The 24,367-nt window shown below is 38.7% G+C and overlaps 1 protein-coding gene across 7 annotated transcripts in view; it reads left to right on the top strand.

Moving 5' to 3' along the window:
• The window catches only part of LOC127430254 (BCAS3 microtubule associated cell migration factor-like), a 302,893-nt gene extending 280,096 nt beyond the window's left edge, over positions 1-22,797 (top strand). For 4 of the 7 annotated variants that reach the window (XM_051679931.1, XM_051679927.1, XM_051679929.1 and 1 more), the window contains one exon: positions 21,184-22,797. In XM_051679931.1, coding sequence (XP_051535891.1) covers positions 21,184-21,335 — 152 coding nt within the window. In that variant the 3' untranslated portion in view covers positions 21,336-22,797. The remainder of the gene's footprint in view (positions 1-21,183) is intronic. The other 3 variants (XM_051679932.1, XM_051679928.1, XM_051679930.1) reach the window with 1 other exon arrangement.
• Positions 22,798-24,367: the final 1,570 nt, after the last annotated feature.

Genomic DNA, 24,367 nt, shown 5'->3' with positions numbered 1-24,367 from the left:
AGCAGAATGCACATTTTTAAAAGTTGGACTATTTTTAATGTGACATAATCTTAAAAACATTATGCTAGGGGGGCCTGGGTAGCTCAGTGTGTATTGACGCTGACTACCACCCCTGGAGTCACGGGTTTGTATCCAGGGCATGCTGAGTGACTCCAGCCAGGTCTCCTAAGCAACCAAATTGGCCCGGTTGCTAGGGAGGGTAGAGTCACATGGAGTAACCTCCTTGTGGTCACGATTAGTGGTTCTCGCTCTCAATGGGGCGCGTAGTAAGTTGCGTGTGAATCGAGAGAGTAGCATGAGCCTCCACATGCTGTGAGTCTCCACGGTGTCATGCACAGCGAGCCACGTGATAAGATGCGTGGATTGACTGTCTCAGAAGCGGAGGCAACTGAGACTTGTCCTCCGCCACCCGGATTGAGGTAAGTAACCTCGTCACCACTAGGACCTACTAAGTAGTGGAAATTGGGCATTCCAAATTGGGGAGAAAAAGGGGTTAAAAAAAAAACATTATGCTAGTGGCGATACTCATGCAAAAGACAGCCATCTCAATGTTTATGGGTGAAGCGGCAATTCTCTAAAGGGGCTGAATTTACAGACGTTCCTTTCTGTTTTTTTACTGTGAAGGTTTTACTGCGAAAATGATCTAACAGCTAAAGCACATCACGCTGTCAAATTTACAACACTACAAAACAGTATATAAGAACAATTCTAGATAAACTAGTTGAACTTTCTTATTGACTAGTCGGCTGTTAAGCAACAAGTCAACCATTGTGTCTTTTCCCCCAATTTGTAGTCATATGACTAAGGCTGTTGTGGGATTTAGCTGATCGGTGGGATTGTGTCAGAGAATTGTGGGTGAGCCAATGCATCTGTGTATGTAATACATGAGCAGCTTTCTTTGTAGTTGTGGGATGCCCCATTTAAAAAGGCAGGTTCATTCGGGAGCCTCTTTGAAGGGTGAAAGCAGATGGTTCAGCACTTAGCATCTCCTCATGCACAGGTGTTTTCTTCAGAAGAGGATTGTAGCATCAAGGGACAGCTCTGACTCTTCTTCTTCTTTGTAAGTCGTTAACTACTTCTCCATGTTTCACTCCATCTGCTCCCTCCTCCAATCCACTGATTTCTCTTTCCTGCCTGTCACATAGAGTGGCCCCGAAACGTTTTTGAACACACATAAAATCACACATAAAATGCCTTAATATCATTGCATTAGTTGAAAAATGTCAAACCAAGTGACATCTGCAAAGAAATGATGCTAGCCTTTTTTTTTTTCAATGACTTTTAACCAACTGATCTCGAGATGATTTTTAGTGGATGTCAGAAGGAAGTTCCCCTCAAGTTCACAGAGGTGTCATTGCAGAGTAACCACAGTTGTAGTTCATCTCATTAACTATGGACATGTTCCACATGTTGTCAATGTTTGACAACCAGTGTCCAAATACGTTTTGTCTTTATTTTGAACAATATATGTATTGCTTTAGAACTTGATACCTTTGTAAAGTAGTTTTGTTAAATGTTAATTTGTGCCATTAAATGCTACTTGGTTTGATGTTTTTTTATGTAATGCAAAGACGTGTCCAAATACTTTTGGGTCCAGTGTACAAGGCTGACCATGTGACCATCTGCAAGATCCACACTTAGAATTAGAACAAGAAAAGAATTTGGAAATTAGGAATAAACTAGGAATTGTAGCCTGGCATCAAGCAGATGACAGGGAGGGATCAAAAGACTCCCAACTTACCATAATGTAAGAGGAATGGAACATAAGCTAAAACTCCTCAAATGCAGTCATCTTAAAATTAGATTTTGGCCTGCGGCATAATGTTGCAAATTGGTGCTAACCTTACATAAATTCCATTTAAGCAAGGGGAAGTGGACAGGGCTCAACCCTGTCAGCCACCGTGGCCCTCCCTGCACAACTGCTGCCAGTGTTACTGAGGCTACACACAGGGATTTTGTCTCTGTCATTCCTCATTACTTCAGCCATCCCCCAAAAACACAATTTATATCTATTTCCCTGCCTGCCTTATAGCACACAGCTTCCTTTTCAGGAAAAAGTAGCAATGCAAGCATGGCTCATATAATTAATATTGCAATGCTAATATGCTTTAAAATGCATCAGACAGAATTCTGCAGTGCTTTAAATGTACTTTAAAAATAGATAGAGGTTTTGCTGTGGGGCGGTGGGCTGTCAAAATGCCCAGAACATATAAGAGCTGTTGGCACAAGGGGTTCACGTTCGACCTCGGTTATGTCCCAATCTGTTTTCCTCTCTGTCACCCCTACTTTCCTGTCTACACTTGTCTTTCCTATTAAGACAGGAATAAAAGTATCTAAAATCAAATCATTATAAAGATAGGAGATTTCTACGCAAGAATAGATTAGCAAAATAGTAGTGTGGAACCGTTTTGTTGCAGATATTTATGGTAGTGTGAAAGTTAAGAGAGCCCTCTCTCTCCCTCTCTGTCTGCTGTTCTAAATGTACATGTACATTTAAAATTATTAAGGCCGATGGGTTTTTATGCACTTGACGGAGAGCCCACACTGTTGGAGCGGGACACGCCACAATAGCTGCATTGTGAGGAGGATGTTAGTGACAGCTCTCAAGTATTCTTTCTTTCTTTCTTTCTAGACATGCCTGAGTATACAGTACAACACTTAGGGCAGAACTTTAGTGTCACTAGAACACGCACATACATACAGTAGACTCTATCAAACAAACACACATGCATCCGCTCCTATACAAACAAAGTTTCTCAAGTGGACACACATGAAGGCATAAATTACCACAAACACGCCAAGGCTCCATTGCACAAGTACACACAATGTTCGGTCATTCTTGGAAGCTGGTGAAAGAACACATGAACGCAAACTTATTTTTTTTTTTTATATAAATGGACACACATGTACACATACACACATGCTGTGACCACCACCTGACAGCTGACTGAACTGTGACTTACTGAACTTATGATGATTAGAGCTTTTGTCACAAACAAGGAACAATGCACTTATATCTGTCAGTAATGTGCTTCTTTGTGTCTAAACATACTTCGCCAATGGCCAGACACTCCAGTGCGCCAAAAACCTGTCTTTCTCTCGATTGGCTGTTAGCAGTCGTGAAGCAGGATGTTTGTATTTTCAACCTCTCCAAAGTCAGCAAAACTTTCATCACTCCATATTCTGGCCTATGCACACCAGGTCGTCACACTTTTAGAATAGTTTATAAAATTGTCATGTACTGTTCAAACTGGCTTTAAGATTGAGTTAATTATTTGACATGGGGTTGGTTATTAATGCATGGTTTTGTTGGACTTACTCAACCTGTCTCCGAGTAGTCTTTGGATGTGGTCCATGGCGATCTGATATTATCTTAAGAATATAAAGAAACCACTAATTTAAGCCTAATTAATGATTCTGTTTTTTCTTGTGTACAGTATGTTATCTGATGAGGCCAGTAAAAGGGACTGTTGATTTAATCAGCTGGTGAGATCAAGGTTTTCATGCTGAATGATGAGTTGATGGTGTTATTATAGGGCTTTATGCTGAACTTTAGAGTAGATTTCATTGTCTGGGCTAACACACACTGAGGTTGTGTCTGAATAAGCTCCCTAGTTCATACACCCAATTCTCAGGCTAGAAATATTGTTCGGAAATGTCATCATGTCTTAAATCTCTCAGGTCATCAGAGGACAAGCACAAGTGTAAATATGACCACAAAGCCTTATTTTCTATCAATTAATGCACACTGGCGATTTGGCATTTGTTTAATGTATGAATGCCGTTATGTATGTACATTATCTGTTTTGAAAAGGTACTGGTCACATTAAACCCCAAATAAACACAGAAAAAGATATGACATTCTGTTGTGCAGAAAGATCAAGACCCCTGCTAGTGCCCAAATTTGTGTTTGTGATATACTAATTCATGACATACGGCACTAGGAAGTGAAATTAGACTAGCATTTACCATGTACTGTGTGCTAACAGAACAATGAGATTTGACCAAGATGAAAATGAATCTGTGCTTGGTGTTGATCATTCACAGCACTGAATAAGCTGCTACTCTGATAAACAAGCCTCGAGTTGATGATATGAAACAGGCACATTTGCTGGTCATTGTTCCAACGCTTGAACCCTGAATAACTGTAATGGCCTAGCGGATTATTTCAGCATACAGCGGGGTAGATCCTGTTCCTGGCTTAGTCAAAATCCTCCCATTATTTGCTTACCTGGTTAATGACAGTTATATTCCCTGTTTAAGTTGGACCAAGTCACAAGTTTCGCCAAATCATGAGCTATTACCAAAGAAAGTGTTCCATGCCTTGATGTCACGGCTCGTTTTAATGGCGAGCGATAGCCATCACTAGAGCAACAAGGCACAGCTGAAAGCACAGCAGCCCATCCACCCGCCATGCAGAGGACTTAGCAGGCTGCTAATCAATCATCCACCACCTACAGTATACTCAGCACACGGACGATGGATTACACAAACAGACCCAGCACTAATCTGGATCTGCTCAATCTCTGATCCCAGTGCCTCAGTGGAGTTCAAGGGAGCGTACTAGACCGTGAATTTGTGCTGAAAGACTTTGGCGTTAACAGGCACGTATCATTGTAAGAAGTTTGTATTGCCTCGTACATGTGGCTTTGAACAAATGGGCCCTCTTCCAGCACTCTATGAAACTGCATTTGTGGACAGGAGAAGAAAGGACAGGCATGATTGTTGTGATATTAGATCCATTTCTGCATGCTGTGTTGATCTGACCTCTCTGGAGTTGTTGCTGAGTGAAGACCTGTGGCTCTCAGGGATTTTGCTGTGCCATTGACCCTGACGTTCTGGACATTGGGCTCAGCTGTAGCTGACATAAGTACTCACATTTTGTGAGACTAGGCAATGTCAGGCATGAACACATGAAGAAATATACATATAGCTCTCTGTGGTTGTTCTTATAAGGTGATTTAGAGATGAAAGATAGATAGACAGACAGACAGACAGACAGATCCATCCATCCATCCATGCCATCCCATTCCATTCCATCTGTTGCACTCCATGTTTTGAACACAACAGCGCACTGAAAATCATTGTTCAATGTCCCTGTATAGTGGCTATCCCTAATCTAACCAATCAGACAGCAAGATACCACCCATTATGTTGAAAAAGTCACCCAACTATTTAGTTTTTACTACTGATCATTTCTGTGAGTAGTATTCATACATTAAGGTACTCATGCCCATCCCTTCCACAGAGCTAAAGCAATAGCATCAGATAGTCACATCAAAGGCTGAACTTGTGGTTCAGCCACACTGTCCACAATGCACATCCAAATTATTTGCAAGAAATATTAGACTATAGCTATTAGATGATAAGATCACTTTGTCACACACATGAGTCACCCCTACTGTGGAAAAAGAAGCTAGTTTGAGTGAAAGCATCCTGGAGGCATTAGTGCATTGCTGCATAGTGTGGTGTCCTGGAGGGGAGTGAATTGTGAAAATAGGAGCACAATCATTATTTTCTCCCCTCAGCTCTCATCCATTCATTCCATGGTCACTCTCTTCAGTCCAGCCAAGGGTTTGATAGTAATGTGCAACGACAGGGTGAGATGATGAATAATTCCTGCATTCAGAGCCCACACTGCGACAACCACACGCTCTCTTTCTCATTCTCTCTCTCTCTCTCTGGCAGTGACACATTGGGCCTGTATATCATTTTAACATTATTCCCCTGCTTTTTTGTCATTGGTCATCTAGCCTGCAAACTAGTTGCAAATACACTAAAGAATGGCGGAGAAACTGGGATGCAGGCTAGAAACAGAAGGATCCCAGCTTGCAGTAAATGGGCTTTTTGTGGGATGTTTTGAGGCTGCACTTAACAGCTTGCTCAAGGGAGCGACAGTCAGAAAATAGTGTTTCGGAAGGAAAGAGCAAGGCTAAGACAGAGAGAAAGAAAGCGAAACAGCTGAGGGGGTGGAAGGAGCACTTTTAAAAGATGTTCCAGGATGTCTAGACATGGTGTTGGTGAAACATGATGAAAGCGGCAGGCATTTGAGAGCCCTGCAAATGGAGGCAAGAGGCAGGTGTCACTGAGACATGCTTCACGTTTCTGCTCTACTGCCAGAACTGCTCAGAGCTGTGATACCACAACTAATCTTGACCGATATGCCATTTACTGCATTTAGACTCTCAGGAGTATGAATAATAGTTCATTATTAAATACTGCTATATATGAAACCCTCATCTTGTACACTTTTTCTCGTTCATGCTCTCTACCTCTCACACTCTATTTCAAGTTCAATTTAGTTTCAGTTTACAAAATACTTTACAGGCATGATTGTGTTTACATACAGTATTGCCAAAGCATCAATACACACAACAAAAGTTGTGAAAAAAAAGTACAACTAATCATAATAAATAAAAATAAGTGGGGGCCTGGGTAGCTCAGTGGTAAAATACTCTGGCTACCACCCCTGGAGTTCGCTAGTGTACTGAATCCCAGGGCATGCTGAGTAACTCCAGCCAGGCTTCCTAAGCAACCAAATTGGCCCGATTGCTAGGGAGGGTAGAGTCACATGGGGTAACCTACCCGTGGTCGCTATAATGTGGTTCGTTCTCGGTGGGGCGCGTGGTGAGTTGAGTGTTGATGCTACAGTGGATGGCGTGAAGCCTCCACACGCGCTATGTCTCCGTGGCAACGCGCTCAACAAGCCACGTGATAAGATGCGCAGGTTGGTGGTCTCATCCTCCGCCACCCGGATTGAGGCAAACCACTATGCGACCACAAGGACTTAAAAGCACATTGGGAACTGGGCATTTCAAATTAGGGAGAAAAGGGGAAAAAATACAAAAAAATAAAATAAATAAAAATATGTTTCCTTAAATTAAATTAATGCATAAATAAATTAAACATTTAAAAAGATACACAAAACAATAATAATGGTAATAAAAAAAAAAAATAGCAAGATACAACAAAATAACTAACATTAATGAACACCTCTCTCAATTTCAATTTGAAAACATTTAATTGGCATGATTTTTATACACTGAATATTGCCAAATCATCAAAATACATAGCAAAATCAGTGAGAATAAAAAAAATAAAAAACAAATAGTTATAATGCTAAAAGTAAAATATGGTGAAATTAATGGTAATGAACATAATAATTAAAATATACAATATTCAATAAAATGCCAAAAAAAAAAAAAAAATCATAATTCAAAGACATTAATAAAGATAATGTATTTCTCCTACATCTCTAAACTTATTACAGAGTAGTCTCTCTCTCTCTATCTCTTCCAAACTCTTTCTCTCTCTCACACACTTTACTTTTTCTTAAAAAATCTACACATACAGGTGCATCTCAATAAATTAGAATGTCGTGGAAATGTTCATTTATTTCAGTAATTCAACTCAAATTGTGAAACTCATGTATTAAATAAATTCAGTGCACACAGACTGAAGTAGTTTAAGTCTTTGGTTCTTTTAATTGTGATGATTTTGGCTCACATTTAACAAAAACCCACCAGTTCACTATCTCAACAAATTAGAATATGGTGACATGCCAATCAGCTAATCAACTCAAAACACCTGCAAAGGTTTCCTGAGCCTTCAAAATGGTCTCTCAGTTTGGTTCACTAGGCTACACAATCATGGGGAAGACTGCTGATCTGACAGTTGTCCAGAAGACAATCATTGACACCCTTCACAAGTAGGGTAAGCCACAAACATTCATTGCCAAAGAAGCTGGCTGTTCACAGAGTGCTGTATCCAAGCATGTTAACAGAAAGTTGAGTGGAAGGAAAAAGTGTGGAAGAAAAAGATGCACAACCTACCGAGAGAACCACAGCCTTATGAGGATTGTCAAGCAAAATCGATTCAAGAATTTGGGTGAACTTCACAAGGAATGGACTGAGGCTGGGGTCAAGGCATCAAGAGCCACCACACACAGACGTGTCAAGGAATTTGGCTACAGTTGTCGTATTCCTCTTGTTAAGCCACTCCTGAACCACAGACAACATCAGAGGCATCTTACCTGGGCTAAGGAGAAGAAGAACTGGACTGTTGCCCAGTGGTCCAAAGTCCTCTTTTCAGATGAGAGCAAGTTTTGTATTTCATTTGGAAACCAAGGTCCTAGAGTCTGGAGGAAGGGTGGAGAAGCTCATAGCCCAAGTTGCTTGAAGTCCAGTGTTAAGTTTCCACAGTCTGTGATGATTTGGGGTGCAATGTCATCTGCTGGTGTTGGTCCATTGTGTTTTTTGAAAACCAAAGTCACTGCACCCGTTTACCAAGAAATTTTGGAGCACTTCATGCTTTCTTCTGCTGACCAGCTTTTTAAAGATGCTGATTTCATTTTCCAGCAGGATTTGGCACCTGCCCACACTGCCAAAAGCACCAAAAGTTGGTTAAATGACCATGGTGTTGGTGTGCTTGACTGGCCAGCAAACTCACCAGACCTGAACCCCATAGAGAATCTATGGGGTATTGTCAAGAGGAAAATGAGAAACAAGAGACCAAAAAATGCAGATGAGCTGAAGGCCACTGTCAAAGAAACCTGGGCTTCCATACCACCTCAGCAGTGCCACAAACTGATCACCTCCATGCCACGCCAAATTGAGGCAGTAATTAAAGCAAAAGGAGCCCCTACCAAGTATTGAGTACATATACAGTAAATGAACATACTTTCCTGAAGGCCAACAATTCACTAAAAATGTTTTTTTTTATTGGTCTTATGATGTATTCTAATTTGTTGAGATAGTGAATTGGTGGGTTTTTGTTAAATGTGAGCCAAAATCATCACAATTAAAAGAACCAAAGACTTAAACTACTTCAGTCTGTGTGCACTGAATTTATTTAATACACAAGTTTCACAATTTGAGTTGAATTACTGAAATAAATGAACTTTTCCACAACATTCTAATTTATTGAGATGCACCTGTATACTGTGTATGTATCAGTAAAAGAGGTTGCATGAATTAGTGATAGAGGACATAATGGAGAGGTTTCTTGGAGGCGTAGCTGAAAGGCGTTACAGTGCTGACGGTACAGGCACTGCCACGCTGATATGAGATCACTGACCTGACTGCAGCGCTTTCCAGGAAAGTGAAAAGAGGAGCGAGGATGTGAAGTGAAGGAGACACAGCTCTCTGTGCTGTGAATAAACATTTTTCTCTTTCTTCCTCTAGAGGCATTCCGCCTCTTTCAGGTGATCTAACAGATTGTGTGCTCAAAGAGGACAACATCATTTATCACTATTATTTAATTGCTTAGTGATGATCTGACTAATGCAAAGCAAAATGGCAATTATGCAAAGCAGATTTCATGCGTGGCTGTTTATTCTTAATGCATTTGTGGCTGGTAGATGAAAGCTTAGGTGTAACGTGATGTCGGTATTCGGTAGCACACACAAGCCGAGCTCCAGGGCGAGTGAGTGAGCAATGGTGCTTTTCACTGAAAGATCAGCTGGGTGCAGGATACCTCCTTGGGCTACAGGGCTTTAATGAACCTCACTCCATCAGAGAGAGAGAGAGAGAGAGAGAGAGAGAGAGAGAGAGAGAGTTTGTGTGTACTGGCCCCACATCTTCGGATTTCAGTGTTTCAGATGCATGGCATGGCATACAGCTCCACCACGGCCATCACACTGACCGGGCCCATCAATCAAAGAGACATTAAGTAATATGGACAGCAATTAAATCAACTAATTGAATCAAAACTCAAATTAAGCCACCAGTCTGAGTGGTTTGTAATTGTAAATGGCATGAGCCTTCCATCCCACTGGCCTAAATCTGAGACCTGTGCCTTGAGCAACTATTTAACCAATTACACTGGTAGCAGGAATAGACCTTCTTAATGCTTGTAGAATCCGAGAGATTTTGTTTGACGTTTTAAAAAAAAAAATTATTAAGAGGCCATGGTCTACTTGCAGCCTGTCTGAAAAATAAAAAATTAGTCATGTTTTAATCTTAATGGATTTTGGTCACATTTAGCCCTCGACTGTTTGCTTTCAATGTGTTTTATAGCAGTGAAATGTCTCCCCAGACACAAGACATTTTAAAAGTTTGCTAACACTATATACTATTCAGAAATACTTTAAATAAACCAATTATGTTACGATATAAGTAGTCTGAGAGTCATTAGTGGTGCTTCCTAAGACTTGCCTCATATTCCAAGTCTTCTGAAGGGGGATGCATTAGGTTTTGGTGAGAAACAACCTGGAATTTAAGTAATTTTTCAGATAAATTGCCATCTGTTGTGCACTCGTGCTCACTGAGAGAAGCTAGTTCACAATGGCTTGCTCTTGTGAGTAGTTGCATTGTTTAGCACTACAAACAACTCAAGTTCTCGTGAATTTCTCTCGTCTTATAGCACTCATGCGTGCTATAAGGTTGATGTGGTCGAGGTTGAGCATACACGTATGGAACAACATGAGTGAATTTTGGCAAATTTTTTGTTTTTGGTGAACTATTCATATATGGATTTATGAATACACCAGAGCCATATCTAGGGCCCAGAATACCATAGAGACTTGGGTCTGGGCTCTTTTGACATTTGCTGACTGTCTTCATAAAGTGTAAAAATCTAGTTTGTATTCGAATTTTGCAAACCTGCTCAAAGACACTGCAGTAATGGAAATGGCAGACATTAGCATCATGTATGTCAGAGGAGAATGCTTCCTCTAACATTTCCTAGGGACATTTTTTCAAGCCCTTCCAGCTCATTCATCACCTTCATGCAATTTTAGTATGGAAAGAGTAAGACTGGGGAGAAAATTAATGATTTAAGCACACAAGTATATATGTGGAGGGTCATTCACACCTCTGTGTTTATGCTACAGTAGAGCCTTGTTGAGTTCGGACATTACACGGTGGAACATGAAAATGCTTTCATTTCGTGTGTCATGAGGACAAGCACTCAACTCACTGTATTCTAGTTAGAAACATGACAGGAAAGTGAGACCGTCAACATCCGTATAGTGCCGCTTCTGACAGAAACAGCTTGTGTGTGGTCATGATGATGGTCATAAATCTGAAATCTTTTTTACGACTGAAAGTTTTCTCATTCATTAATGCTCAAGTTACTGTCTTGACAATTTAAAGAGAGAGCATCACACATTACTTCACCACTCAAAGAAAACTTGCATCTACTCAACATTAATGTATTTGAAATTAAAGGCTCTTTTTTGTAATTATCAGAAAGAGATGTGCAGGGTCAAAAATGAACACTTGGCAAATGCTAAATGCGAGTAAAAGTTGTCTTTGGCAAGTTATTTTCCAGTTGGATGGTAACTTTTTTAGGAATTGCAGCATTACATGGTTTAAAGGGATAGTTCACCCAAAAATGAAAATTCTGTCATAATTTACTCACCCTTATGTCGTTCCAAACCTGTATGACCTTTATTCTTATTTGGAACACAAAAGGATAATTTTGAATGAATATCTCGGTCTGTCTTTTCAATACAGTTGCAGTTTAGGAATGTGCGAGACTAGTCGACTAAACGGTTCTGATGCTGCTAGTCGACACTGGAATTACTAGTTGGCCAAGATTTTTCCCCATTAAACTGTTCAACATTTTTACACATTTACGTTTAGCTGTATATTTCTTTAAATCTGTGCGCGCTTGCAAGTTATTTACATGTGGAGCTGGCTTTTTCAAGTGCAGGATAATCGCCTCAGGTGAGTCATGTTCCATCTTTCACCAAACCATGTTGATATGTTAATTCTGCTCTTACAAAATTAGTGTTCTGAGTAAGTACCCTAGAAAATGACTGTTTTAGGCTAGTAGGCTAGGCATGCCAATTTTTTCTTTTTATTATTATTATTTACCCTGCTGATCATGAAGGTTATTTTCAACATGATGCCTGCTTAATGGTTAAACTATCTTTTATTATGAGTGCTCATGTTTAGAAAAATACATTTGGTTTATTGTATATTTCTGACACAGGCCTTCTTTTCAGCGCATTTTTTTCTCATAGATTTTGCTTACCTATTAATAATTTTTTAACAATGTACTCTCTGTTTAAATACAGTTGCAATCGAAATTATTCAACCCCCCTGACCAGCAATACATTCCAGTGATGTGAATTAAAACACATCAGCTAAAACCTCAGTAAACAGTCAAAGTAAGTTTTTAATACACATTTGAGTGATTTTGAGAACAAAGAGTTCAGTTTACCCAAATTTTAAAATAAAAAATAACTAATTCTCTCCACAAATGTTATGTCAAAAATATTCAACCCCCAAAGTCAATCATTTGTGGAGCATCCTTTATCCTTAATAACAACAAATAAATGTTTCAGGTAAGTGTTCTCAGGCTTCGTACACCTCTCTATTATAATTTTTACACATTTCTCATGAGCAAAAGCTTCCAGCTCATTGACATTCTTTGGTTTCTGTGCTGCCACTGCTTGCTTCAAATCCCAACAAAGGTTTGCAATGGGATTTTAATGATGGACTGAAAGGGCCATTTAAGGACATTCCACGACCTATCCCTGAACCAGATTTTGGACAACTTGGATGTATCCTTGGTGTTATTGTCTTGTTGGAAAGTCCAGTGATCACCAAGCTTCAATTTACACACTGAAGGCATCACATATTTCATGCCAAAATGGCCCACTACCTGAAAGTATCCATGGTGTCAGTCACATAGTCAGGATAGCTGTTTCCTGCAGCTGCGAAACACCCCCATATCAGGACTGACCCACCTCCATGCTTGACTGTGGGGATGGTGTCGTTCTTGTCATCTTACTCCAGATGTACTGCTGACCCATGGGTCTAAAACTCATTTTCAGTTTAGTGTCATACATCTATAAAACCTTCTTCCAGGACTCCACAGGTCTTTCCTAATTACTTCTTGAATATTCAAGTCAACATTTCACTTGAAGTTTTGCTTTCTTCCACACCCCAAGAAGGTTGCTGTTATACCATATTTAAAAAATGTATGAATGGTGCTGCCAACTTTGTCTATTGGAAATTGAAGTGCCTTGGAAATGTTCTTTTAGCCATGACCTTTCTTGTGTAATGAAATAATCTCCTCTATTAGCTTTTGAGACAGCTTATTTTTAATTGCATTTTTTGCATAGAAATACATTTTTGCTTGCAACGCTAAACTTAAATTTTAAGACTTATATAAGTACAATTGCATATTGATGACTTAATTTTGTTTTAAACAATTACTTGTGTAGCCTTACATATTTAAGAAACAGCTACATGCAATAGGTGTTGAATAATTATGACATGGCTTTATTTAAAAAAAATCCTGCTATTTAGAAATATTAGGTTATATATTCACACTATGACTTTGAATGTGTCACTCAGCTGATATAGATGTAAAGTTTAAAAATTCTGGGTCATCAGAAAAGCTTACCTTTGTAAATCCTTACTGTCTTGGGGGTTGAATAATTTTGATTGCAACTGTGTGTTAAGTAACTTGTATTTGGTGAATTCCATTTAGAACAGGCTGTCAGGATTGCTGTATTGGTCCTGCACAATTCATTCAATTGTTTTTAATTAATATGCCTGTATTTGCTGACATTGATTCAGTTAATGCATGTCATGTTCTATACTTAATGTACTGTGATCAATGCAAGGCAAGCACGTCGCAGTTAAACTGCCCTTTTCAGCAGAATTTAGTGTTGGATTTGGCTGTTGGAATTGATAAAGTATCTTAAATGGGTTGCATAAACACATTGTTTTTTTGACTGTTTTCTGAGGGTTTCTTACTTTTTGGACTCGTTGACTAGTCAACTCCAAAATTTACGTTTAAAAGTCTGTGAAATTTGCCGTTCTGCACATCCCTAGGATATAGTGACTCACTTTAAAGCTTAAAAAGCAACAAAAAGTGTCATAAAAGCAGTCCATGCAACTCAGTCGTCACATTCCAAGTCCCCTAAACACCATCGTACCATCAGAGGTTTATCTTGGGTGCCTAACCCTGTGAGCCGTCTGCGTGCAGCAAGCCAATGTCTAATCCCTTACACGCATCACCATGGCCTCTGCCGACAGCACAGTTCTGCCTCTAATGAGTAAATGAGAAATGTGCCCTTGCTGGGTGTTTATGCTGGAGGATGTATGTGCAGGGCAGGGAAGGTTGCAATAGGTTTTCATTAGGGCTAATTGAAAGCACATTGAGGGCCAGCCACCTTTACCTGCACAGCTCTGAAAGCATTCGGTAATGACCATGAAATATGGAGACTTTCACACATACTGAGCTATAGTTTGTGGACAAAATTGTCCCAGAAAGTGAGCTAAATCTCACAAAACCTTTTGTTTGAAGCAAATTCAGTTTTTTAAAATTCAAAACATTTTCTTTTAGAGGTAGAGTTAAGATAAGTCTATAGTAATTATAATTATCTCTATTTAAAAACAGCAGATGTCTATGTTATGACCCCATTTAAATAGTTAAGTAAAGATTGTGTAATTCCTGCCTTCTATCCTCTCTGATAAGTCCTTGACTGTATGGCACAGGCCTCGGTCTGCAGTCCAGGCCCCTTTGTTGCTTCCAATCCGGAAAGGAGACACACACACAAACACACACACACACACTATTAATAGCTCAGACAGAAAGAGCAAACTAGATAGAGGATGAAGCCCTGTCTCGGCGATAGTGTCCCTTACACACTCACAGTACCTCTAAAACCCTCAGCTAGAGTGTTGCTAATGCCCACCTTTTAAGAGGAAGACTTCCTTAATGCCAGCTTTTCATTTGAGGGATAATCGCACAGGGGCTGTGAAAGAACTATCAACAGTGTGTGTTTGTGTTGTGCACAAATTATGTGTCTCGATGTGTATATTATTTCTGTTCAGGGTGTTTTTACATGTATCTCCCCTTGTGCTCATTGAGGAATAAAATAAATGACATAGTACAGGTCTATATAATATCTCATTTGAGATGTGTACACAATCGAATCACTAAAAATTTAGTTTTTGAAAGAAATTGATATTTTTACTCATCAAGGATGCATTAAGTTTATCAAAAATGATAGTAAAGACTGTTTCTATTTTAAGTCTTCAAACTTTGTTCATCTGAGAATCCTCTACTTGGAATCAATTTACTTGCAGCAATGACAGTTGTGCAGACATTTGGCATTCTGGTAGCAAACACCTAAAACTTAGAATCATCCTTTCATAATACTCTTTTCTCATCATTTACCATTACAATATTTGTTATTTTGCCCATTTGCCCCTTTTCTTCTTATTTGTCCATTTCAGATGTATCTCCTCTTTTTTTGCCTATGAAACCCGTTTCCTAGAGTTGTATCTTAACTAAGCGCGTTTACATGCACGTTTTTACATGTTCGACTATGCTTAATAAGCCAACAACGTGTGTGGTCATTTAAACGTGTTAACCTGTTTTCCTTTATTGGGGTAAGGTCATAGATTTTTGCCCGTAACACCGATTACGCATTGCATGTAAACACTTAACCTGGCATTTTTACTATCTTATCCAATGTACACAAGCGCGCATGCCTTTTCATGGTTTGATGTCAAAAGCAGATAATAACTTGATTATATCAGGTTTTTAAAATGAGATGATTTTGGGAGTTATCAGCATATTGGTGTGCATGTAAACTGACTTACTGTTGCAAATTAAACTGATTTTAAATAGTAATAACAATTTACAATGTCTGTTTTTCAATTTTAGATAAATGAAAGGGATAGTTTACCCAAAAATAAAAATTCTGCCATTAGTTACATGTTGTTTAAAAAAATAAAATAAAATAATGTAATTGACTTTTTTCTGTGAAACACAAAAAGGGGATGATTTAATGATAATTTAATCCAGTCCTGTTGGCTGAATTCAATACAATGGAAGATGACAGCAAGTCAGCAACTCACTTTAATGCTTAATAAAGCACTCTGAAGTGTCATTAAAGTAGAGCTTGCATCACATTCCAGGTCTTCTGAAGGCATACAATCATTTTGTATGATGAACAGACCATAATTTAAGTTGGCTTTTACTCTCAAATCATTGATAAACTATGTAAACAGCATCGAATCCAATATGGGTTGACGTCGACAACATTAAAACCTCATTGACTCTTCCACGTCTCTTGACCAGTCGCCATGGTGACTTGTAAAATGACGTATGGACTACTTTGACACTTTTGGATGCTTTATTAACTATGTTAAAGTGAGTCGCTGTCTACTGCCATTGTAATGAACTGGATTGATTTATCATTCATTTATCTCCTTTTGTTGACAGAAGATAGAAAGTCATACTGGTTTGAAATGAAATGAGGGTGACTAAGTAATGACAGAATTTTCATTTTTGTGTGAACTGTCCCTTTAAATTCTACGTTGGTGAACAGAAGCATCAATTTATTTAAAAAAAAAAAAAAAAATTCCGTCTTAGTGATTTCAATCTTTTAATGACAAGCGTGTGCTAACAAAATCCAGCTGCAGCCATGCTAAGATTAAAGTGCAAACAAAAAACTGAACCCTTAAAGGATAAGAACATCAGGCTAAATTAGGCCCTATGCCCGTTTACCCACCCCTCTCCTTCATAATGGGGGTACAGACTGGGTCCACTTTCTCATTGGCATTTACATTGGCACAGCAGCCTGAATTAAGTGCTCTGTATTTGCTTTGATCTTTTTTCTTTCCTTCTAATGATCAGATCACTCTTGGCCACCGAAATCCGCTGCATGCACGCCCGCATGTTCTCCGTTACTCATTCGTGTTCTTTACTGAGTGAGTCTAATGTGTAAGCATGTGCTGGTTACCCACAGCAAACAGAATTCTACGATCTTGAAATGTCTGTTGATGCCATGGTGGACTGGTGTTTACTGCCTAAAACCAGCCTGTTTGATAGTGTTTTGCTGGAGCCTTGTTTCTGCTGTGGTGCAGCCGCAGGGTCCACAGAAAAATCAGACATGCCTACAGTGATGCAGGAAACAGAAAGAAATCAACAGTGTGTAATGCATGTACTGTATGATCCAAGAGGCAGTTGTTTGGGGAGACCGTATTAAGTGTGTATGTGTTTTTAATTTAGAAGGTTGTTGCTTGAGATAATGTACAATATGTACAGTATATACTATATGGAAGTAAATTGCATGTAAAGAAGAACTGGCCAGAGCTGCACCCCTCAATGCAGCATATATTGTGTGTGTGTAGTCCCCAAAAATAAGCCAAATCTCACAAAACATTCTTTTTGTCACTTTCATACCTTGTTTTACATTTCTTTATTTACTGTATATATTTGGCAGGCGCTTTTATCCAAAGGGACGTATGAGGGCTGTTCAGACCAAAAAAAAAAAAAAAAAAAAAAGCTAGACAAAAGCTCAACAATTAGAATAGAACATAAAAAATTATTATTGACTTCACAAGGCATCTAAATAAACATGCACTCCTGCGCGAGATTATTGCATGTTTACATACAAAAATAATGTAAAAGCAAAACAGATGGATGCATCAGTCAGAGATGTCCTCAGTTGGAATATTTATTAATTTCCCCAATAAACAAAGAAAAAAAAAAGACCCCCTGTTTGCACACCTGATGCATAGAGGGAAAAAAAAAAAACAGTGCTCAGAGGATATAAGAAAAAACCTTGCACACTACTGTTGCTTGTAAAGAATAATTTTAATGTAATAATACCGCAACATTTATAAATGCTCAACAAAGTTTGCATGACCACAACGTTGCTGTATTTATTAATAATATAAAGTGTTCTTGCAAACAACAGCAGTGTCCAGGACTTTTTATTCTATAAATGAAAAAATATATATTTTAGGATCAGGGATAGATTATAGTGATTACAAATAATTTTATAGAAAACAATAAAAGTCTATGCTATGTCCCAGTTTAGAATACTAATAATGTGCGTATGTGCGTGGCATCATTATTTACTCTGAGGGCCCAAGAGCACCGTTTCAAGCAGAAACATATCACTGCTGGCGCTCTCTTACATGCAGATTCACAAACAAACACAAGCCGCCTGCAGTCCACAACAGCAAATTTCTCTGGTCCAGGTGTGGGCCCTGCCTTTAATTGCTGCAAGGCTGCGTGGCATCATATAACAGGTGTTTGTTTGAACTGAGCAAGTATAGTCCCTGCCGCACTGTGTGTCTGTGCTGTCTGCTGGGCACACGAGGAAAAGCAGAGTCACCGTCTCTTCCCTGGCACGCTTCTTTCACTTTGAGCTGTAGAACAGGATTTACGAGCACTTGTCACTGTGTACTCTCACAAAAGCAAGCAAACAGCACCTCTCCTCCCCCACGTGCGCAAATCATCAGGGAGGAATGCAGCCACCTGATCCCTGCCGTCATTTTAGCACTGCTCGGCGTGTGTGTGAGACGTTCTGTATGCAAACCAGATAATAACTGCAAAGTTATGGACTTGACCAGTCTACATCTGACATATGTTCAACACACCGTATATATCACAGCAGCTATGAGTCCACGCTGTAGTGCGTCTGTGTATACACTTGCGAATATTTAACCACATGTAACATCCACAATATATACAATACAAATCATGCAGAAAATAACAGACTATAAAAGCTGCCAAAACTGAATGATTGTCCAATATATCCACAAATGCTGTTACGTTATTTTAATATAATTATTGCCATCATTGTACGTTCAATTAGCTATCTTACCCTTTAATCAATCATTTATTAAATAGTTTACTTTTTGTGCACAAAGCCCTTACCAAAAAAAAGCCAATTATTATATTTAATCCCAAAATCTACATTTTGTAACATTTTGTCTCTCCTTCTCCTCTAACTGCTTTTTAATCATTTTGAAGTGCCTGTATTTTCTGTGGAACAACCTGGACAATGTTCAAAAGTCCAGGTTTGCTTTGTCATAATGATGAATTATTCATTCACCAACCACGTTATTAGGTACACCTGTACACCTACTTATTCATGCAATCATCTAATCAGCCAATCGTGTGGTAGCAGTGCAATGCATAAAATCATGCAGATATGGGTCAGGAGCTTTAGTTAATGTTCACATAACCCATCAGAATGGGGAATAAATTTGATTTCAGTGGTTTCGACCATGGCATGATTTTTGGTGCCAGATGGTTGGGTGAGTGGCAGTTCTGTGGACAAAAACGCCTTGTTGATGAGAGAGGTCAATGGAGAATGGCCAGACTGGTTCGAGCTGACAGACAGGCTATGGTAACCAAAGTCTGTCTCGCAAGTCAGTCCACTGTCAGCCATCTTTGGAATGCCCTAGGGAGGCTATTTCCAGTCATGCCAGTGCAGCTCCTATCTGCATGAATGGAGAAAGACCAAAATCTCAATAATGGTTGGTCAAGATTACGATCAAAGAAATTTTTTCAAATCAGCAATAAAATCTGACAATACTGGTATCATAAATTGTGATTATTCACCTCATATTATGCTAAAAAAATATGCAGTTTTCCCGGCTTGTGTAGCTAATGCACATGCGTGTTCTGTTGATTGACAGGTGATGTCTGTATCTAAAAGGTGATTGGCTCTTTTAGCTGTAAGGTGGGACTTCCTTTCTACATCCGTTGATCGTTGGGCGTTCAGAGCTCCTTGGTTGAGCGTTCCAGTTTCTCCCATTCATTTTAATAGAAGTGGCCCATCTCTGCTTAATAATCTCTGATGGTAACTCGGATAACCCATCTGTACAATTGTAGTGAGGAGAATAGCATCTCCGAATGCAAACACATCGAACCTTGAGGCGGATGGGCTACAACAGCAGACGACCATGTCGGGTTCCACTTCTGTCAGTCAAGAACAGAAAGCTGAGGCTGCAGTGGGCACAGGCTCACCAAAACTTGACCATTAAAGACTGGAAAAACATTACCTGGTCTGATGAATCTCGATTTCTGCTGAGGTACACAGATGGTAGGTCCACTGCAGCCTCAGCTTTCTGTTCTTGGCTGACAGAAGTGGAACCCGACGTGGTCTTCTGCTGTTGTAGCACATCTGCCTCAAGGTTCGATGTGTTTGCATTCAGAGATGCTATTCTGCTAATTACAATTGTACAGATGGGTTATCTGAGTTACCATAGCCTTTTTGTCAGCTTAAACCAGTCTGGCCATTCTCCTTTGACCTCTCTCATCAACAAAATGTTTCATTCTACAGAACTGCCACTCATTGGATGTTTTTTGTTTTTGTCACCATTCTGAGTAAACTCTAGAGACTGTTGTGTGTGAAAATCCTAGAAGATCAGCAGTTTCAGAAATACTAAAAAATGCCCGTCTGGCACCAAAAAATCATGCCACGGTCCAAATCACTGAGATCAAATTTTTTCCTCATTCTGATGGTTGATGTGAACATTAACTAAAGCTCTTGACCCGTATCTGCATGATTTTATGCACTGCACTGCTGCCAGACGATTGGCAGATTAGATAATAGCATGAATAAGTAGGTGTACAGGTGTATCTAATAGTCACTAAGTGTAAATCTATAAATGGTGTACAAGGATAATAAAGTAATTGTACCCAATGTCTTCTTGATTAAGAAAGACCATTATGCCCTTTATGAGATCATTTTGCATATCGATTTCCACCTAAGCATCTTTTTATGCAGTCTTTTTGTATTAATTTAAGTAGGGATTAATAGTGTGGTCAATAATCTCATTGTCCTTTGATGCAACAACTTTAGTTCAAAGTTTTAAGGTCCATGTTTGGTAATAAAAGGCTTTTTTATTGTTATTGGGGTTTTGATCAAATTTGGTTCCAATTTCCCAAAAAGATTTTTTCATGAGACCTCTTTATAATCTTGGTTTGTAATTTACTTTAAATGAACCATAAAAAAAAATTTCTTTATACAACAAATAATATTGTTCCCAAGCAAAGTTTCTTACAATGTTTCAACATTCGTGCCATTGTTCTGAGAGGTTCAGCATTATTAAATACTTTATACCAAGGATATCTCTGAGGTCTCTCTCTTTTTTCAACAATACATCAGCAGTGTTCCTCTTTTGAATGGCATGCAAACATTTACCCTTTTCCTTTATAAAATGTAATTGAACATTAAGATTTGTGAGGTCACAGAATAATTTTTTTCACATTAGTATTGTCTGAAGTAGTTCTACTAAATAGAGACACTGAAGTTTTTAAGGCACATTTTACAATAATGAGGAGAAAATCAGTGATGACATCAAGCATTGCAGTGAAATGTTACCTTTATAAATGCACAAGGAAGTTCCTTAAATGTTATGTTCTTTGCGTGTGTTTTCATCCTCTCTCTCTTTTTTCATGCAGCAGAGCTGCTAAGGGAGGGAAGCATCGAGACACTCAGCAATAGCTCAGGTTCCACCAGTGGAAGCATCCCCCGGAACTTTGAGGGCTACCGGTCCCCTCTCCCCACCAATGAGAGCCAGCCCCTGAGCCTGTATCCCACCGCATTCCCCTAAAGCCAGCTTTCCCGTGCTCATCTCGGACCTGAGGAAGCCTCTCTTCGCCTTTGGACAATCTTGACAGTACAACCACATCAGAGAGACTACACTATCTCGGTCTCCTTACCAAGTCTTTTCTGCGATATCTTTGCTCCGATGGCTGTTATTTGAAATGTTGATTTTCCTTTAATCAAACCAGGCATGCACAGATATAGGAAAACATTGCGCAATCAGGACCAGAGTTTAGACTAGAATTTAATTTTCTCACCGATAAGATCCTTTATTATCATTTCACTACCCTTGTAGGTCGAGAAATTATTGTGATGTAGCTTTCATTTGAGAGAGAAAGTGCTCTGATCTAATGTCCTAAAGGAATTGGTTGGAGTCGCAATTTTCAGAAAACGTGTCATATTTCCAGTATCATTATCAATCGAATTTCCAGTGTGTAGGTGTGTGAGTTTCAGCTTGAGGTCATTAAGCATTACAATGCAATACATTTGTTTTGTTTGTTTTTTAATCTAAGTGATGATTGAGTTGCTGTACAATTGAAACCATTTCCTTAAGCATAACTGCCTTCCAATAATGCTGAGAAAAACTTCAGTGCTTATGAAGATCTGTTTGGTAAAGCAACACGTGTTGCTAACAATATTTAGACAAATAGTGTTTTGATCTGTTTCAGTTGATGTACTGTAGTTAACAGCTGCAAAATCTTAGACGTTTATGTTTTATTTGATAGGTAATGAAAATTGGTTACATTTACAATCTAAAAGTTGTTTATCTTGTGTTACATAGTGTTTATTATTTGGCACATTTGTTCTTTATATTTGTGTTGTAGCCAAAGTATTTGATTTTTTTTTTTTTTTTTTAACCATAGATAATTTCTTTTGCTGGTTTGATTTTCTTTGCTTTCTTTTTAATGCCTTTCAGTTTATGGATATATGTGAGATTTATTGCATTTTCTAGAAGGGTTGTTTGTTTTACAGATGTCTTGTTTCCATGTTTGAATGGTTTATTGGCTGTGTGCAAGGCTGGTGTTCAACAGTGGCATGCTCAAGTTTCTAAAGCAAATTTAATTTAGCTCATAAGGTGAGTTAGATGTCTATCCAAACTTATGGATCAAGTTCCCTCACACACATCAACATCTTTATAATCATTATAATTATATACTCGCTTATTTAACCAATTTATATTGTTCATTTAGAAAAAAGTCTTTAATCTGGGATTGAAGTTCGGTGCATGTTGAAAACCTGAGTAGCTATATGGAAAAGAAACATGTCAGGGTTTGTTCACCATAATTTATAATAGACAAAGTTGGCATGATTTTATGTGTAAATGCAGTGCAGATGCTTTGTATGGATGACAGTATTTTTTGTAATAATACTAAAGTAATCTTGTTATGAAATAGGGATTTATGCAAAGGAAATTAATGATTATTCTATACATTTGTGTGTTTGCTTAATAGAGTATATGTGCATTTTGACTTTCTCACAATTATTTTTCCCCCTTGTTAGCATACCTTGCATTTTTATCCTCCTTCCTGAATAAATTTGTTTTAAAATGAGATAAAAATCTGAGCCAGGGGCTAAAAATTTTAATCACTGCCTTTTAGATATTTTTTAATCATCTTTACCCATACATATGTCCACAGGCTTTACATCGTTGACTTCGATTTCCTCCATCATTGTTTAATTGCATGTGCTTTGTTTCACTACATTATAAAGTTTACTGTGCTCTTACATTATTGAAACTACCATGGCTGTATAATGGATATTTGAAATGCTGAAAGCAATAATACATCTTATTACTTAATACAGCATTGATACTTGTTATTTTGAGTAATTGTACTGATATATTGCTAACAGAGAAGCATGGCAAATTTGTTGAAGTGTCTCATTATAAGAACTTAAGTTATATTATGCAACTTGACCTAATGCCAACGGGCAAAACCACTCACAAAGCCAATGTTGTGTCATATACTGATCTTTATTGTACGGAGTCAAACAAGCAACGATATCTGATACAGTACATGCAAAGAACAGAACTATTTTTATCATGCATTACTTTTAAACCCTTTTATTCCTCACCGTCTTCAGGCGTCTTCTGAACTATTCAAGCAGAAAATAGGAGGTGGGAAGTCTCTGTGTCCCTCAGTAAGCACCCTAAACCCAAACACAAACACTGCACCATTATACAGAAAGGCTGTGAGCAAGAAGAGTGGGAGGCCTCACACTCTGTCTGGTAAAGTCAGCCCTCGTTCCTCATTTTCTGTCTCCAGACCGCCAGTGCCACCTTATCATTGGAGTGTCCGCCTATAAATACCAACAGAAGATAGAGCACACATTTCAGTGAGAGGTGTCAGAGGTTTTCTCCTCTCCTCGGGGTCAGAAGGCTGCTGTGCAAATCTGTACATTTAGTATAAGAAACATTTATCTATAAACAGTCTGCTGTTTAGTCACTGTGGAACTGATACACAGTCAATCTGTCAAGGATTGTTGGCAATCCATTTAAGATTTTGTGGCTGTATGCTCCAAAAAAACCCTTGAATCCTCCACACTCCATATATCCCAATGGAAACAGTCTCCATTCAGTAACCAACTCTTTTCTGGCACAGCTGCTGGTCTCTCCTCCCTTCGGAGGTCATGCATCTCTTAACCACTAACTAACTGAATATCAAGTGATAGGACTGCTCCTCTCCAACTATAAAAACAGATGATGTAGGATGTCTTAAAAGGGGAAAAAAGCACTAAAAAGTATCTCATCTACCATGGATGGATGGATGGATAGATGAGCATTCAAAGGGAGAAACAATACAGGAGTATCTGGAATAATTTGACTGAAAAACAAAATCTTAGACAACAAATTTTAAAGATTTCTCACACAGTTTTAGGTAAAAACATTAAGGCTAATCTTTGATGAAAATGGCAAGCCGTTATCATTATTTTTGAAATTATCATTAAAGAGCGCCTTCTATTCAAATAAGCTTGTTTACTACACTGGTTACATGCAAGTACGTGAAACGCATCTTAAAGATACAGTGAGAACATGAAATT

The sequence above is a fragment of the Myxocyprinus asiaticus genome, chromosome 39 (assembly GCF_019703515.2).
Source record: "Myxocyprinus asiaticus isolate MX2 ecotype Aquarium Trade chromosome 39, UBuf_Myxa_2, whole genome shotgun sequence".
Lineage (NCBI taxonomy): Eukaryota > Metazoa > Chordata > Actinopteri > Cypriniformes > Catostomidae > Myxocyprinus > Myxocyprinus asiaticus.
The sequence above is the reverse complement of the archived record's forward strand: the minus strand, read 5'-3'. Positions and strand labels throughout refer to the sequence as shown.